General features: G+C 40.5%; 1 protein-coding gene across 1 annotated transcript in view; it reads left to right on the top strand.

Moving 5' to 3' along the window:
• Positions 1-19,399, top strand: part of TRIP13 (thyroid hormone receptor interactor 13) — a 123,624-nt gene that overhangs the window by 5,389 nt on the left and 98,836 nt on the right. The window contains exons 2-3 of the mRNA XM_053714355.1: positions 2,524-2,617; positions 3,575-3,740. Of these exons, the coding sequence (XP_053570330.1) occupies positions 2,526-2,617; positions 3,575-3,740 (258 nt within the window). The 5' untranslated portion in view covers positions 2,524-2,525. The remainder of the gene's footprint in view (positions 1-2,523; positions 2,618-3,574; positions 3,741-19,399) is intronic.

A 19,399-nucleotide genomic window follows, 5' to 3' on the forward strand; every position in this document is an offset into this window, starting at 1 on the left:
AATCTCAGTGTCTCTGGAAAACTGCAGAGAATCACATGGTATTTAGCTCTCTCTTAGTGAAAGTAAAAAAATATAAGCCCTGCCTGCTATTCTCACTTATTTTGACATCACTGACACCTGTGAATGTCTCAGGATCTAGTATTTAGAAAAATCCATTAGGTTATACTGACAGCCAAAATGAAAGTGATGGTAAATCCTAGTGTTTCAAAAACGCTAGGATTTACTATCCCTATAAATAAAGGCTATTAGTCATCAATTATTTAAAAAATGTGTTAAGTACCTATCTTTTGCTGCAGCTTTGCTGCTAATCTGAGAGCATCTAACCACCCACGGCAAAGATCTATTTTTATTTTTCAATGACGTGTCAAGAAGCAGAGTGTGGGCACTCATCGGACAGTAATGTGTAATGCAGGGTTGGTTAAAGTCCAAGAAAGATGCAATAAAAAAAAAAAAAAAAAAAATCCAGCATGTGCTAACACTAATTGTTTTCTTACACACACGCACAGTTCAGTATCTAGCACATTTACTCATGCTCACAACTTAGGCTTCTTTTCAAAAGTGATTTGCATACAATTGTCTGGATATTAAAGGGACATTACATTGCTGGGCACAACTGTTACTATTCACCATACCATTGTTTTTAAAGGGACAGTCTACTTGAAATGTTTTATTGTTTAAATAGATAATCCCTTTATTACCAATTCCCCAGTTTTAAATAACCAGCACTGTCACTTTTTATGTCTGTTATTACCTTGTTTCTAAGCCTCTGTAGACTTCCCCCTTATCTCAGTTCTTTTGACAGACTTGCATTTTAGCCAATCATTGCTAACTCATAAATAACTTCATGGGAGTGGGTACATTGTTCACTACATGACACAAGTGAACTAGCCCTTTTTAACTGTGAACAATTGTCCAAATGCACTAAGATAAGAGGCAGCTTCAACGGCTTAAAAATCAGTTTATGAACCTTTCCTAAGTTTAGCTTTCAACAAAGAATACCAAAGGAACAGAGCAAAGTTGATGATAAAAGTAAATTGGAAATTGTTTAAAATTGCATGCCCTATCTGAATAATGATAGTTTAATTTTGACTTGACTGTGTATTTAAGAAAAAGCACACTCGTACTGCAAAGCTGTTATGGGTATCCAATGAGTTGCTGATCTGAAGTAGGCACTCCCAATAGGCAGTGCATGCAGGAAGCACAGGCACCACCATTTAATAAAAATCTCAAGTCCCCTCTGTGCAGCTCGCTGTGATTTATGGTCCCTTTAGCATGTGGGGAAGCTTTAATTTAGCTTGTCAATCAACCCAGATCTCCCCTGCACTCTGTAGCCAATCTTTAGTGCGTGATTTAGAGTGATAGGAACAGTGGAGATGTTAGCCCTTCTGCGGAGCTACAAGGCAGCTGTTATGCTAGCACTTCTTCCAATGAGCAGGCTGGGAATTTTATAGGCATCAGTCTCCCCTAGTTCTTGGATTTATCAAGTCATGTTCTATAGCAAAAGGGAATATGTTTTTTGTGATTCTCGTATGTTTGTGCTTCTTTTAGGCAACAGAAATTGCCACAGCGCTCACCTGCCAGCCACTTGTGCTTTTCACCTTTCAGTTGAAAGAGGGCACCTTTATATTTCAAATTAAAGGCTCCTTGTCAAATGTTGACGCTACTAGCGTCTATTTTAAAGAAAACGAGTAGTTCAGATTGCCATGGGAAACCACACTTTCCATATGAGGGAGATGCGCGTGTTTGAGAAAAGAATGTTTTTAGTGGGATAGGGAAACCTTTGGAAACACCTCTTTCTCTCCATACTCTAACTACTTTAAGTAGGTGATTGCCATGATGTTTGTTGTTGGCAGACCTGTTTCTAATGAAACTGAAAGAGAACTGTGTGGTTTTGTAAAATTGATGAATGAGATGGTTGTTGCAATCTACTAAAACATAAAATACTCCAAAGGCCAACAATAATAAATGTCTTGCATATATCGAGCCTTCCCCTTTACTATCTCCTTTGAAACATGACCTCATAATGACATATAACAAGATAAAACTGAGCATTTAGAGGGATCTCTGCAAACATTTTTACAGATTATTTGGAGTCTTTTTATCCCATTTATCACTCAGTGAAGCTGAGGCAAAGTTTATTTTTGAACGTACAAAGATTTTTATATATTTTTTTTTTTTGTATGGAGAACCAATTATTAATGGTAGGATTTGCCAGGGGCCACATTACATGATATTCATACTTAGACTAAAGATAACACCTCAAATACAAATTATATTACCTCATTATATAATTAGTTACTATTCATTTAATTAAACTGTTTGTATTACTATAATTTGGTACAAAGGCACATGCTTACCTAACAAAAAACATGGAATTACTGATATCTGCTCTGGCACTGAAGGCCATAGAAAAAACCTTAAAAGACCATTGTGCATCCCTAATAGATACTATTATTAGTAATAATAAAAATGTAATCTTTAATTATATACATTTAATAGTTTACACTTTATTTTTTGTTAAAGGTATGGATGAAGCAGCCGATGATTTGAAACAAGCACTTCCAAATGTATGTGATTCCCTCCAAGTTCATGTAGAAGTACACCAGAAATCAAATAGGTTTGTGCTTGTCTTTAGATATGACCTCTTGTGGTTATGCTCATTACTTTGTGTATAAAGAAAACATTTACTGTAGGTAATGAAATGAAACCAAATTACAAAGCTCAGAATAGTCCTACAGGGAAACTGATTAGTACTATGTTGTGCTACTTTATTAAATGGTGTCATTCATTTATCCGGCCTCCCTTGATTGAATATTTGTTTCTAAGGATGCTACCTTTTTCAAATTAAGTCTCTCTTTTATCTGTGTAATGATGGGATGACAGAATGCTGCCTATTTTGCTATGGGGAGGAAGTAAAGTATCGGTAATTAGTATCGGCAAGTACTTGGGAAAAAAAAGTATCGTACTCTGTCTTAAAAAAAATGGTATGGGTGCATCCCATAATGTAAGAGTGTGATATAATATTCAATTATTGTGCACAGAAGAATACATTATTTTTATTATACGAAATATCGAATGTGGTGGCGCTGTATCACCTCGGGATTCATTTCAGCTTTTATTATACGTTTGTCATAACATTGTAAAATTGCCTGGATTAAAAAAAAAACAAAAACAAAAAAACAACCTGCTGCCTTAGTCAATGTGAACATAAATAAAAATGTCTTAACAACCCACTGTTATGTGTTTGTAGTCATTTGTAAGTATTAAAAAATAAATAAAATAGAAAAATATGTTGCTCCCCTCCTGCAGATATGAATCAGAATCCAAAAATCAGTTATTGTGTTCATAGCACATCAGAGCCGAAGTCACAAGAGATACCACAGTCATTAACTGACATCTTAAGGGGGCCAATTATTAAAAAATAAAACTAGCTGCATCATAGGACAGTTTATTTTTATGTTCTTTTAAGCATTTATATTTGAGCTGGTATTTTATCTTCTAAGCACAAAAACATACAAATATAATCATTTGTTTAATGTAACTATATTTTTATTTTATTTTTCCCTATGCCTAGCACTGCAAACAATGAAGACGTAAGGTCTCATGTCATACAGTTACTGAATAGACACTGCATGGTGTTTGGTGATTACACATGGACAGAGTTTGATGACAGCTTTTTACAGAGAAATGTGAATTCTGTTTCCATTGTTGATACAGAGTTAAAACTGAAAGACCGCCAGGTAAAATCAAAAGTAACTTTTTAAACTTTTATTGAGAAAATCATGAAATATTCCAAAGTACTACAAAAACAAAATAGTTAAAGGTACATGGATGGCAAAATGAAACTTCCAGTATTCAGATTGAGCATGAATTAAAAAACAAAACAAAAAAAAACCAACTTATTTGACATCTGTCATCAAAATGACTACATTCTCTTGTTCTGTATTTCAGGGCAATGCTAGGTAGGCTCAGGAGCATGCACGTGTTCTGAGCACAATATTGCAGCAGTTTCTCCAACATTGGTGTGTCCGGTCCACAGCGTCATCCATTACTTGTGGGAAATATTCTCCCCCACAGGGAAAGGCAAGGAGAGCACACAGCAAGAGCTGTCCATATAGCTCCGCCCCCCCAGGCATTCTCCTTGCCGCTCTGAACAAGTAGCATCTCCACGGGGATGGTGAGGAGTTTGTGGTGTTAGTTGTAGTTTTTTATTCTTCTATCAAGAGTTTTTTATTTTAAAATAGTGCTGGCTTGTACTATTTACTCTACAACAGAAAAGTGATGAAGATTTCTGTTTAAGAGGGCTATGATTTTAGCACAAGTAACTAAAATCCATTTCTGTTACCACGCAGGACTGTTGAAACCAGAGAACTTCAGTTGGGGGTAACAGTTTGCAGACTTATCTGCTTCAGGTATGACTAGTCTCCTTCTAACAACAAAGGCTAATGCTAGATGACAGTCATTTTTCCCCTCAGGGAAAACGGTAAGCCATTTTTCTTTCACCTCAGCAAAAAAGATAACAGGCTTCCCCTTTTTGATTTTTATGCTGGTAGACACTGTCAGGGGCCAAATCGATTGTTTTTTATTAAAATATGATGGCAATTGAAATGTTTTATAAGCTCATATACACTTGGGGACGTTTTTTATTGATCTGGTGTGCTTTAGACACCTAAATCTAGTCAGGAAGGCCCCTTCACTCTAGTGTACTGAGGGAGGAGGCCTCATTTTGGCACTTCAGTTAATTTCAAGGCAGTGCATGCAGTTCCATGTGAGAGGGTCCTGTGGCTCAGAAAGTGACTCCAGAAGGCTTATTTCTGTGGATGATTGACCCCTAAGAAAGGTAAAAGCTGCAGCAATGCTGTAAGCAGGGATTGTGGTGTATAAAAACGGTTAAATCCAACAATTAGCTCCGGTTTGCTTGTTTTAAGAGCTAGAGTCTCCATATTTGCTGTGCAATACTTTCTAAGCATTAAGACACTGGGGTCCAAATTTCAGAAAAATCGGATATTGCCTTGCCTTCATAGTTTTTTGAACATTCAGAAATAAAGTGTGTCATTTTATTATTTAAAGAGACAGTAACGTTTTTGTTTAAAATCGTTTTTATTGCATTGTTTGCCTGCCTAAATCTGTTTAACATGTCTGTGCCATCAGATAACCTATGTTCTGTGTGTGTAGAGACAAATGTGGTTCCCCCTTCGAGTGTTTGTGATAATTGTGCCATAGCGTCCAAACAAAATGAGGACAGCTCTGTTACATTTCATAATGTTGCCCAAGATGATTTATCTAATGAAGGTAGTGGGGATAGTTCTACATCCTCTCCTTCTGTGTCTACACCAGCTTTGCCCGCGCAGGCGACACCTAGCGCGCCAGTGCTTATTTCTATGCAACAATTAACAGCAGTAGTGGATAATTCTATAGCAAATCTTTTATCCAAACTGCCAGCATTTCAGAGAAAGCGTGATTGTTCAGCTTTAAATACAGATAAAAGGGATGAACAATCAGACGCTGACGATGCTTTATCTATTTTACCCTCACATCAATCGGAATTGGCTGTGAGGGAAGGGCTGTCTGAGGGTGAAATTTCAGACTCAGGAAAAATTTCTCAACAGGCAGAACCTGATATAGTAGCATTTAAGTTTAAGCTAGAACATCTCCGCGCTTTGCTAAAGGAGGTATTAGCTACTCTGGATGACTGTGATTCTATGGTAGTACCAGAGAAGTTGTGCAAATTGGACAAATTTTTAGAGGTCCCAGTGCACGACGACCCAATACCCAAAAGGGTAGCGAACATAGTGGAAAAGGAGTGGGAGAAGCCAGGTGTACCCTTTGCCCCACCTCCTATATTTAAGAAAATGTTTCCCATAGTAGACCCTAGAAGGGACGCATGGCAGACGGTCCCGAAGGTTGAGGGAGCTGTTTCAACACTAGCGAAGCTCACCGCTATTCCTATAGAGGACAGCTGCGCTTTCAAAGATTCTATGGATAAAAAATTGGAAGGATTGCTTAAAAAGATTTTTGTTCAGCAAGGGTTCATCCTTCAACCAGCTACGTGTGTTATTACTGTCACTTCAGCAGCGTCCTTTTGGTTCGAGGAACTAGAAAGGTCGCTCCAGAAATAGACTTCCTATGAAGAAGTCATGGACAGAATTCACACATTAAAATTAGCTAATTCCTTTATATTGGATGCTGCCTTTCAAATAACGAAATTGGCGGCGAAAAACTCAGGTTTTGCTATAGTAGCGCGGAGGGCGTTTTGGCTGAAATCCTGGTCGGCAGATGTCGTCCAAGACTAAGTTACTTAATATTCCTTTCAAGGGTAAGACCCTTTTTGGGCCGGAATTGAAGGAAATTATTTCAGACATCACTGGGGGTAAGGGCCATGCCCTTCCACAGGATAGGCTTTTTAAGGCTAAGAACAAGTCTAATTTTCGTTCCTTTCGCAATTTCAGGAACGGACCGGCTAATAACTCCACTGCCGCTAGACAAGAAGGTAACGCGGCCCAGCCCAAACCCGCTTGGAAGCCCATGCAAGGCTGGAACAAGGGTAAACAGACCAAGAAACCTGCTGCTGCTACCAAGACAGCATGAAGGGGTAGCCCCGATCCGGGACCGGATCTGGTAGGGGGCAGACTATCTCTCTTCGCTCAGGCTTGGGCAAGAGATGTTCCGGATCCCTGGGCACTAGAGAGAGTCTCCAAGGGATACCTGCTAGAGTTCAAGGGACTTCCTCCAAGGGGAAGGTTCCACCTGTCTCGCTTATCTTCAGACCAGATAAAGAAACAGGCATTCTTACATTGTGTAAGAGACCTATCAAAGATGGGAGTGATAAACCCAGTCCCCTCCGGGGAACAAGGTCTAGGTTTTTACTCAAACCTGTTTGTGGTTCCCAAAAAAGAGGGAACTTTCAGGCCAATTCTGGATTTAAAGATATTAAACAAGTTCCTCAGTGTTCCATCCTTCAAAATGGAAACCATTCGGACAATCTTGCCGACAATCCAGCAGGGTCAATATTTGACTACCGTGGATCTAAAGGATGCGTATCTGCATATTCCAATCCACAAAACTCATCATCAGTTCCTGAGGTTCGCCTTTCTGGACAAACATTACCAGTTCGTGGCTCTTCCATTCGGTTTAGCCACCGCTCCCAGAATTTTCACAAAGGTGCTAGGGTCCCTTCTAGCGGTCCTAAGGCGGAGGGGCATCGCTGTAGCACCTTATCTAGACGACATCCTAATCCAAGCGTCGTCTCTTTCCAAAGCAAGGGCCCACACAGACATTGTGTTGGCTTTTATCAGATCTCACGGGTGGAAGGTGAACATAGAAAAGAGTTCACTGTCACCGTCCACAAGGGTTCCTTTTCTGGGAACAATAATAGATTCTGTGGAAATGAAGATCTTCCTGACAGAAGTCAGAAAGCTAAAGCTTCTAAACGTTTGTCGAGTTCATTCTATTCCTCAACCCTCCATAGCTCAGTGCAATGAAGTAATAGGACTAATGGTCGCAGCAATGGACGTGGTTCCTTTTGCTCGAATTCATCGAAGACCATTACAGCTGTGCATGCTCAATCAGTGGAATGGGGACTATACAGACTTGTCTCCCCAAATTCAAGTAGACCAGGTAACCAGGGACTCACTTCTCTGGTGGTTGACCCAGGATCACCTGTCTCAGGGAATGAGTTTCCGCAGACCGGAGTGGGTCATCGTCACAACCGACGCCAGCCTCTTGGGGTGGGGCGCGGTCTGGGACTCCCTGAAAGCTCAGGGCCTATGGTCTCGGGAAGAGTCGCTTCTCCCGATAAACATTTTGGAACTAAGAGCAATATTCTATGCGCTCCTGGCTTGGCCTCAGCTAGCGGAAGCCAGGTTCATAAGATTTCAGTCGGACAACATAACGACTGTTGCGTACATCAATCATCAGGGGGGAACAAAGAGTTCCCTAGCGATGAAGGAAGTAACCAAGATTATCCAATGGGCAGAGAATCACTCCTGCCATCTATCTGCTATTCACATCCCAGGAGTAGACAACTGGGAGGCGGACTATTTGAGGAGTCAGACTTTCCATCCGGGGGAGTGGGAACTCCACCCGGAGGTCTTTGCTCAGTTAACCCAATTATGGGGCATTCCAGACATGGATCTAATGGCGTCCCGTCAGAACTTCAAGATTCCTTGCTACGGGTCCAGATCCAGGGATCCCAAGGCGACTCTAGTGGATGCATTAGTGGCGCCTTGGTCGTTCAACCTAGCGTATCTGTTTCCACCGTTTCCTCTCCTTCCCAGGCTCATAGCCAGGATCAAACAGGAGAAGGCCTCGGTGATTCTGATAGCTCCTGCGTGGCCACGCAGGACTTGGTATGCAGACCTGGTGAATATGTCATCGGCTCCACCATGGAAGCTACTTTTGAGACAGGATCTTCTAGTACAAGGTCCATTCGAACATCCAAATCTAGTTTCTCTGCAGCTGACTGCTTGGAAATTGAACGCTTGATTTTATCCAAGCGTGGGTTTTCGAATTCTGTGATAGATACTCTGGTCCAAGCCAGAAAACCTGTGACTAGAAAGATTTACCATAAAATATGGAAAAAATATATCTGCTGGTGTGAATCCAAGGGATTCTCCTGGAGTAAGATTAAAATTCCAAAGATTCTCTCCTTTCTCCAAGAAGGTTTGGATAAAGAGTTGTCAGCTAGTTCTCTAAAAGGACAGATTTCTGCTTTATCTGTCTTGTTACACAAACGACAAGCTTTTGTTCAGGCTTTGGTTAGAATCAAGCCTGTTTACAGACCCATGACTCCTCCTTGGAGTCTAAATTTAGTTCTTTCAGTTCTTCAAGGGGTTCCGTTTGAACCTTTACATTCCATAGATATTAAGTTATTATCTTGGAAAGTTCTGTTTTTGGTTGCTATTTCTTCTGCTAGAAGAGTTTCTGAATTAACTGCTTTGCAATGTAATCCACCCTATCTGGTTTTCCATTCAGATAAGGTTGTTTTGCGTACTAAGCCTGGTTTTCTTCCAAAAGTTGTTTCCAACAAGAATATTAACCAGGAAATAGTTGTTCCTTCTCTGTGTCCGAATCCAGTTTCAAAGAAGGAACGTTTGTTACACAATTTAGATGTTGTTCGTGCTTTAAAGTTCTACTTAGAAGCAACAAAAGATTTTAGACAAACCTCATCTTTGTTTGTCGGTCAAAAAGCTACTGCTACCTCTCTCTCTTTCTGGCTGAAAAGCATTATCCGATTGGCTTATGAGACTGCCGGACGGCAACCTCCTGACCGAATCACAGCTCACTCTACTAGGGCTGTGGCTTCCACTTGGGCCTACAAGAACGAGGCTTCTGTTGATCAGATATGTAAGGCAGCGACTTGGTCCTCTCTGCACACTTTTGCCAAATTCTACAAATTTGATACTTATGCTTCTTCGGAGGCTATTTTTGGGAGAAAGGTTTTGCAAGCCGTGGTGCCTTCCATTTAGGTAACCTGATTTGCTCCCTCCCTTCATCCGTGTCCTAAAGCTTTGGTATTGGTTCCCACAAGTAATGGATGACGCCGTGGACTGGACACACCAATGTTGGAGAAAACGGAATTTATGCTTATCTGATAAATTACTTTCTCCAACGGTGTGTCCGGTCCACGGCCCGTCCTGGTTTCCTAATCAGGTTGAATTTTTTTTTTTCTTTATACACTACAGTCACCACGGCACCCTATAGTTTCTCCTTTTTTTCCTAACCGTCGGTCGAATGACTGGGGGGCGGAGCCAGAGGGGGAGCTATATGGACAGCTCTTGCTTTGTGCTCTCCTTGCCTTTCCCTGTGGGGGAGAATATTTCCCAGAAGTAATGGATGACGCCGTGGACCGGACACACCGTTGGAGAAAGTAATTTATCAGATAAGCATAAATTCTGTTTTTTGTAACAAGGGGACACTTCTGCATTGGTCTTCTGGAAAGCATCAAAGGCAAAGCTGTTTTCCAGTGGCCAATGAATGCTGGGCTGTGAGCTTGCCTGCAGACAATCCAGAACTGATAGTGGAGCAGTGCACATGACTGTTTTGTTGAGATGGATGTAGAGAGTGACTGAGGCTGCAATGCTTTTGATTGTTTTTCTAAAGGTCAATGTGGGTGTTTTGTTCAAAAGGGAAGACTACAGGTGGCCCTCGGTTTACAACGGTTCAGTTTACACCGTTTCAGAATAACAACCTTTTTCTCCTACATTGGTGTGTCCGGTCCACGGCTTCATCCTTACTTGTGGGATATTCTCATTCCCTACAGGAAGTGGCAAAGAGAGCACACAGCAGAGCTGTCCATATAGCTCCCCCTCTGGCTCCGCCCCCCAGTCATTCTCTTTGCAGCTCTGAACAAGTAGCATCTCCACAGGGGTGGTAAAGAGTATGTGGTGTTAGTTGTAGTTTTTTATTTCTTCTATCAAGAGTTTGTTATTTTAAAATAGTGCCGGTTTGTACTATTTACTCTACAGCAGAAAGTGATGAAGATTTCTGTTGAGAGGAGTATGATTTTAGCACCAGTAACTAAAATCCATTGCTGTTCCCATGCAGGACTGTTGAAACCAGAGAACATCAGTTGGGGGGAACAGTTTGCAGGCTTAACTGCTTCAGGTATGATCAGTCATTTTTCTAACAAGACCATGTAATGCTAGAAGACTGTCAGAAATTCCCTCTGGGATAGGTAAGCCATTTTTTCTTAGACTCTGTATAAAATGATGGCTTATATTTAGGGCTCTATGCTGGTTGACACTATTGTGGGCTTTAAAATCGATTGCTTTTTAGCATGTTTTTCACTATAAATAAGGTGTTTTTTCAGACTTTAAAACACTTTTGGGGTTTAATTTCGGCCTGGCACTTATTTGGACACCTAAATCTAGTCAGAAAGGCCCCTCCACTCTGGAATGAAGAGGGAGGAGGCCTCATTTTCAGGCCTCAATTGCGCAGTTCTCACGGGTGGAAGGTGAACATAGAAAAAAGTTCTCTGTCCCCGGTCACAAGGGTTCCCTTCCTGGGAACAATAATAGACTGGGTAGAAATGAAAATCTTTCTGACGGAAGTCAGGAAGTCTAAACTTTCAAATGCTTGTCGAGTTCTTCATGCCATTCCTCAGCCTTCTGTGGCTCATTGCATGGAGGTAATCGGTCTAATGGTTGCGGCAATGGACATAGTCCCTTTTGCCAGAATTCATCTAAGACCATTGCAACTGTGCATGCTCAAGCAGTGGAATGGGGATTATGCAGATTTGTCTCCCCAGATACAAATGGACCAGAAAACCAGAGACTCGCTCCTCTGGTGGTTGTCTCAGGATCACCTGTCTCAGGGAATGAGTTTCCGCAGACCAGAGTGGATCATTGTCACGACCGACGCCAGTCTCTTAGGATGGTGCGTGGTCTGGGACTCCCTGAAAGCTCAGGGTCTATGGTCTCGGGAAGAATCTCTTCTCCCGATAAACATTTTGGAACTGAGAGCGATATTCAATGCGCTCCTGGCTTGGCCTCAACTAGCGGAGGCCAAATTCATAAGATTTCAGTCGGACATCATGACGACTGTAGCGTACATCAATCATCAGGGAGGAACAAAGAGTTCCCTGGCGATGAGAGAAGTATCCAAAATCATCAAATGGGCGGAGGATCACTCCTGCCATCTATCTGCAATTCACATCCCAGGAGTAGACAACTGGGAGGCGGATTATCTGAGTCGTCAGACTTTCCATCCGGGGGAGTGGGAACTTCACCCGGAGGTTTTTGCCCAGTTAACTCAACTATGGGGCATTCCAGATCTGGAACTGATGGAGTCACGTCAGAACTCCAAGGTTCCACGCTACGGGTCCAGGTCCAGGGATCCCAAGGCGACATTGGTAGATGCCTTAGTGGCGCCTTGGTCGTTCAATCTATTCTCCTCCCCAGGCTAGTAGCCAGGATCAAACAGGAGAAGGCTTCGGTAATTCTAATAGCTCCTGCGTGGCCACGCAGGACTTGGTATGCAGACCTGGTGAATATGTCATCGGCTCCACCATGGAAGCTACCTTTGAGACAGGACCTTCTAGTACAAGGTCCATTCGAACATCCAAACCTAGTTTCTCTGCAACTGACTGCTTGGAGATTGAACGCTTGATTCTAGCTAAGCGTGGGTTTTCGGAATCACTTATAGATACTCTGGTTCAGGCTAGAAAGCCTGTAACCAGGAGAATTTACCATAAGATATGGCAGAAATATCTCTATTGGTGCGAATCCAAGGGTTACTCATGGAGTAAAATTAGGATTCCAAGGATTCTTCCCTTTCTCCTAGAGGGATTGGAGAAAGGTCTGTTAGCTAGTTCTTTAAAAGGACAGATATCTGCTCTGTCTGTCTTGTTGCACAAACGTCTGGCAGCCGTGCCAGATGTTCAGGCGTTCGTCAGAATCAAGCCTGTCTACAGACCTTTGACTCCTCCATGGAGTCTAAATTTAGTTCTTTCAGTTCTTCATGGGGTTCCGTTTGAATCTTTACTTTCCATAGATATTAAAATACTATCTTTGAAAGTTTTGTTTTTGGTTGCTATTTCTTCTGCTAGAAGAGTTTCTGATTTGTCTGCTTTGCAGTGTAATTCACCCTATCTGGGGTTTCATACAGATAAGGTAGTTTTACATACCAAGCCTGGTTTTCTTCCAATAGGAATATTAACCAGGAAATAGTTGTTCCTTCTCTGTGTCCTAATCCAGTTTCTAAAAAGGAACGTTTGTTACACAATCTAGATATGGTTCGTGCTTTAAAATTCTATCTAGAAGCAACAAAGGATTTCAGACAGACATCTTCTTTGTTTGTCGTCTATTCTGGTAAGAGAAGAGGTCAGAAAGCTACTGCTACCTCTCTTTCCTTTTGGCTAAAAAGCATCATCCGATTGGCTTATGAGACTGCTGGACGGCAGCCTCCTCAACGAATGGGCTTTCAAGAACGAGGCTTCTGTTGAACAGATCTGTAAGGCAGTGACTTGGTCTTCACTGCATACATTTGCAAAATTTTACAAATTCGATACTTTTGCTTCTTCTGAGGCTTTTTTTGGGAGAAAGGTTTTGCAAGCAGTGGTGCCTTCCGTTTAGGTTACCTGACTTGTTCCCTCCCTTCATCCGTGTCCTAAAGCTTTGGTATTGGTTCCCACAAGTAAGGATGAAGCCGTGGACCGGACCCACCAATGTAGGAGAAAACAGAATTTATGTTTACCTGATGAATTTCTTTCTCCTACGGTGTGTCCGGTCCACGGCCCGCCCTGGCATTTAGTCAGGTTTAAAATTTTTATTTTTTTGTACACTACAGTCACCACTGCACCCTATGGTTCTCCTTTTTCTCCTAACCGTCGGTCGAATGACTGGGGGGCGGAGCCAGAGGGGGAGCTATATGGACAGCTCTGCTGTGTGCTCTCTTTGCCACTTCCTGTAGGAAATGAGAATATCCCACAAGTAAGGATGAAGCCGTGGACTGGACACAACGTAGGAGAAAGAAACTTATCAGGTAAACATAAATTCTGTTTTTTTTTCTTTCAGTCATGTAACTGCTATTGAAAAGCATTGAGAAGCAGTGCATTGATTAAAATAGCCAGTAGGTGGAGCTGTCCGCTTATGTTGCAGCAAAGATATGCAAGCCAAGCAAGCTAAAATAAATCAGTATAACTAGACCTGAGCTATAGAGCAACTTTCATAGGAACAAGATCTTTCTGTCTATAAATCAGTCCAGATTGGAATGCATAGAAAGAATTGTTTGCAGAAAAATGCAAGTAAAATGTGTGTTGTGTGATTATTTTATTAGGTTTATAATGCTGTTTAGAATTTAAGTCTTCATTTCAAAGCTTTAAAAATAATGTATTAGGTGTTACTTATGACAATTTTGAGAGGGGCTTGGAACCTAACTCCCTCACTTCCCATTGACTTACATTATAAACTGGGTTTCAATTTACAACGGTTTTGATTTACAACCATTCCTTCTGGAACCTAACCCCAGCGTAAACTGAGGGCTACCTGTAAATATATTTTATACAACTCCCTTTAATCATTGGTGCTGCCATTATCGAACATGGCTTACACTCTATGTATCTGAAAGAGTTGCTACTCATGCGCAAACAGGTCAGTTCTGGAATGTAGTGAATGACTGATTCAAACATTGATGGCACCTGTGACCAGAGGAAGAAGGGGTATATTTTTAATACAGGTAGCTCTCGCTTTACGCCTTGGGTTAGGTTGTGAATGGAATGGTTGTAAATAGAAACCTTTGTAAATTGAAACCCAGTTTATAATGTAAGTCAATGGGAAGTGAGGGAGTTAAGTTTCAGGCCCCTCTCAAAATTGCCATAACGAACATAATACATTATAATTTAAAGCTTTGAAATGAATACTATGGATGCTAAACAGTATTCTAAACAGTATAAAACACACATCACAGTATGTATCATCAAACTAAGTTTAATGAAATAAAAATAAACAAGTGAACCGTGTTTTTCATTACTGCAAAATTTACATTTTTACAGTTTTTTTTTTTTTTTTTTAGTTTTTTATTCTGGACACAAATAAACCCCCACTTTTTTTATTGCCTTTAGCTTCAATATAACAATACAGCATTACAAAACATTTTAACATGCTACAGCCTTTTTTAATTTTTTTTTAATTTTAGGGTACACTGTCACTTTAAAAAAAAAAAAACCTGTACGCCTACAACAAAAAGAAGGCTCTAGAATTAATAAATAATGAAGGGACATATAAGCAGGAAACCAGCAGTTTCAAAAGTGAAAGTATGGAAGTGAGAATCTGTCAAGCAAACAATAAGATAACCGGTGTTCTAAAGTAACATGTATACCATAGCAATGTGTATACTACGTCACTTCCGGTGACGTGTAATCAGCTGTTGGAGGGCTGTGGCGCTCAATGCGCATGCGCAAGAGGCCCATCCTCCTCCAAACATCTGTTTAAGGAGATTTATTAGATAACGGGTCGCAGAATTCTATGGACCGTAATCTGCAATGCGCATGCGCACACGGCCCTACTCAGTGATCCATTGTGCACCGCCGACTTGCCGAAAAAGGTGTCAGTTGACACCAAAACATTTTGAAACTTATGTTTGGAATTTTGTAATAAACGCTATATTTTTCTATGAAGTCCGGCGACTGCTCCAATATTTTATTGGTTTGAGGTAGGGAAGGTGAGGGTGTGTGGTGTGGGTATCATGACAGTAGCACTATGCTGTCACATTTGTCACTCATGCATATAGTTTTTAGCTCACTCAAATACACTCTAGATTATATTGAATAAAGCGACCGCAGTGCGCAGTGAAGGCTATTAGCCTCTATAAATTATGATTACGGGCCATATATTTCCTCGACCCAATGTTTAATTTTTATCAGCTGTTTGGAGGAGGTTGGGCCTCTAGCGCATGCACATTGAGCGCAACACCCCTCCAGCAGCTGAGTCACGTGACCTAAAGTGACGTGGTATACACATTCCTATGCGTTATACCATTTTCTTTAGAACACCGGCCACACCTCTCTAACCATGGGCCTTTCTGGGGCCTGTAGTTCTTTGTTAGAGAACCTGGGAAGGACTCAGCTGCACTTGGCTAAATTTAAGTGCTGCAGCTAAAGGAAGTGGTGAGGTGCACTTAGGGGATTAAAACAAGGGCGCTAGAGGTGAATATAAAGACGGCAGTATCGGTCATGTGACTTGCTGACACAGGCGCTATTCTGAAACGACGCAAACCAAGGGCCACCTGTACTATGATTATAAACAGGGTGGATTTGATTTAAATCACTAGTCAGTAAGACCTATTTAAATTGTGATATTTTCATTTTTAGAATAATAATTTTTCAGATTATTATTCCAGTTATATCAGATCATTACTGATTTGATTATATATTAGACATGCATAGATGGATCATTAAAATGAATTAAATTACTGGGGGGTGAACTAGCTAATGTTCAATAGGTTAATCATTCATATTTGATCAACTTTTCAGCTGTACTTTATTGGATGGAGAAAAATGATTACTATAATAACAATTTAATTTTTTTTTTTTAACTAAAACATTAAAGGTACACTGAACCCAATTTTTTTTCTTTTATGATTCAGAGTTCTTTCATGTAATTGGCAAGAGTCCATGATATAGTGACGTATGGGATATACAATCCTACCAGGAGGGGCAAAGTTTCCCAAACCTCAAAATGCCTATAAATACACCCCTCACCACACCCACAATTCAGTTTTACAAACTTTGCCTCCTCTGGAGGTGGTGAAGTAAGTTTGTGCTAAGATTTCTACGTTGATATGCGCTTCTCAGCATTTTTGAAGCCTGATTCCTCTCAGAGTACAGCGAATGTCAGAGGGACATGAAGGGAGTATCACTTATTGAATACAATGATTTCCCTAACGGGGGTCTTTTTCATAGGTTCTCTGTTATCGGTCGTAGAGATTCATCTCCTACCTCCCTTTTCAGATCGACGATATACTCTCAATTTACCATTAACTCTACTGATAACTGTTTCAGTACTAGTTTGGCTATTTGCTATATGTGGATGGGTGTCTTTTGGTAAGTATGTTTTTTATTACTTAAGACACCCCAGCTATGGTTTGGCACTTTATGCATTTATATAAAGTTCTAAATATATGTATTGTACTTATATTTGCCATGAGTCAGGTTCATGTATTTCCTTCTGCAGACTGTCAGTTTCATATTTGGGGAAAATAACATTTTAAGAATTTTTTTTCTTACCTGGGTTTAGTCTATTTTTCTCTTGCAAATTGTGGGTGGCATTAGGCCCACGGGTGTGCCAAATGCTAGACTTTATTGCGTCATTTTTGGCGCGAAAAATACGTACATGACGCAGCTTCGTCACTTCCGGCGTCGTAGTTGACAGTTACGTTGTGCGTCATACTTGGTGCAAAACGTTTTCATTATTTTAATACCCCATTGATGTTTGGCTCTTGCCTTTTTCTCTGTCAGAGGGCTATGCTATTTGCATTTTTTCCCATTCCTGAAACTGTCATATAAGGAAATTGATAATTTTGCTTTATACGTTGTTTTTTTCTTTTCCATTTTGCAAGATGTCTCAATCTGATCCTGCCTCAGAAGTATCTGCTGGAACTTTGCTGCCTGACATTGGTTCTACCAAAGCTAAGTGCATTTGTTGTAAGATTGTGGAAATTATTTCTCCGAATGTCATTTGTAATAGTTGTCATGATAAACTTTTACATGCAGATAGTGTGTCCATCAGTTGCAGTTCCTTCAACCTCTAATGTACATGATATACGTATTTGTTACTGATTCTATTCAGAAGGCTTTGTCTGCATTTCCACCTTCTAATAAACGTAAAAGGTCTTTTAAAACTTCTCATTCAGTTGATGAAATTTCAAATGACCAACAACATAATAATTTATCCTCATCTGATGAGGATCTATCTGATACAAAAGATCCTTCCTCAGACATTGACACTAACAAATCTACTTATTTATTTAAAATAGAGTATATGCGTTCTTTATTAAAAGAAGTGTTAATTACTTTGGATATTGAGGTGACCAGTCCTCTTGACGTTCAGTCTAATAAACGTTTAAATGCTGTTTTTAAACCTGTGGTTTTCCTATTCCTGAGGCTATTTCTGATATGATATCTAATAGGGCTGTCAAAAATAATCGTCACACCGATGCATCACGATGCAGTAGTGAACGATTCTGCATCGATGCAGTGAAGGATCTTAATCGATTCTGGGTCAGTGACGTCATGGGCAGGGGATTCGGTGTGAGGAAATGGGTCTTGTACTGTCAGTTTCCTGTTTTACTCATTGCTCCGTTTTTAAACTTCACTGTTGTTATGGTGCCACAATACAAGCCTTTCCAAGCCGCCTCCTCCCCTGTATGTCAGTTCGTTTATTTTTTTTATTGCAAGTACTGTGAGTTTGCCCTCCCTTCACTGACTGCTGCTTTATTTAATACTATTGGTATTGGTAGTACTAGCAGTCAGTGCCTATCGCTGTTCTACGTAGTGCAATATTGTGCACGTCAGAGAGAGGCTCTCGGTAGCCAATGTCACAGGAATTCATATAATCCCTCTGAATTAGCTGCTGATAACGTAGAACAGCGATAGGCACTGACTGCTAGTACTACCAATACCAATAGTCTTAAATAAAGCAGCAGTCAGTGAAGGGAGGGCAAACTCACAGTACTTGCAATAAAAAAATAAACAAACTGACATACAGGGGAGGAGGCGGCTTGGAAAGGCTTATATTATAAAGACAGGTGACATAGAACAGGCAACTCCCAGATAGGCACCATTAACCCCATACATGCCAGGCGAGTCTGACAGGGAACTCCTGTGATTCAGGACTTGCTGTGCACACTGCGCAGATATCTGACCCAGAGAGCATTACCAATAGACCTCCTCTCACATGTTCCGGTCAGGAATTTTTATGACACCTATCCTAAAGAGCCGACAGCAGCCTCATGTAAACAGTGAATCTTTTCTTGTATTATCGATTCACTGTTTACTGTTGCGGTCTCTGCTGCATGTTTCCTCTCCGTCAGATCCCTAGCCCAAACGAGCATTTGAGGGTTGCTGTAAAACGTTTGACTTACTGTATCTAATAGAAACCCTCAAATGCTCGTTTGGGCTAGGGATCTGACAGAGAGGAAACATGCAGCAGAGACCGCAACAGTAAACAGTGAATCGATAATACAAGAAAAGATTCACTGTTTACATGAGGCTGCTGTCGGCTCTTTAGGATAGGTGTCATAAAAATTCCTGACCGGAACATGTGTGTGTGAGGGGAGGTCTATTGGTAATGCTCTCTGGGTCAGGTTTCAGATGTCTGCATGTACTCCGTGAGAATGTTTGAGTGAGTACAATGCTGCTGGTTATATTTTCCTTTGTAAAATAAATCTACAGATACATTTCTGTGCATATTGTAGTATTATGTTTATAAGTGCTCTTCCATCTTACACAGTTGTTTAAAAGATTATTTATATATATATATATATATATATATATATATATATATACACATACATACACATATACACACACACACATATATAAATATATATATAAAATATGGAATAGAACAAGATCATGAAAATCATGGGCAGTAATCGTGATGCATTGCGATGCATCGTAGAATCGAATCGTATCGAATCGTTACAATGATAATCGTAATCGAATCGTGAGACAAGTGAAGATGCGCAGCTCTAATATCTAATGGAATAAGCCAGGTACTTCTTTTATTCCTCCTTCAAGGTTTAAAAAATTGTATCCTTTACCAGCAAATTCTATAGAGTTTTGGGAAAAAAATCCCCAAAGTTGATGGGGCTATTTCTACTCTTGCTAAACGTACCACTATTCCTATGGAAGATAGTACTTCTTTTAAAGATCCTTTAGATAGGAAGCTTGAATCTTATC

The sequence above is a fragment of the Bombina bombina genome, chromosome 5, assembly GCF_027579735.1.
Source record: "Bombina bombina isolate aBomBom1 chromosome 5, aBomBom1.pri, whole genome shotgun sequence".
NCBI lineage: Eukaryota > Metazoa > Chordata > Amphibia > Anura > Bombinatoridae > Bombina > Bombina bombina.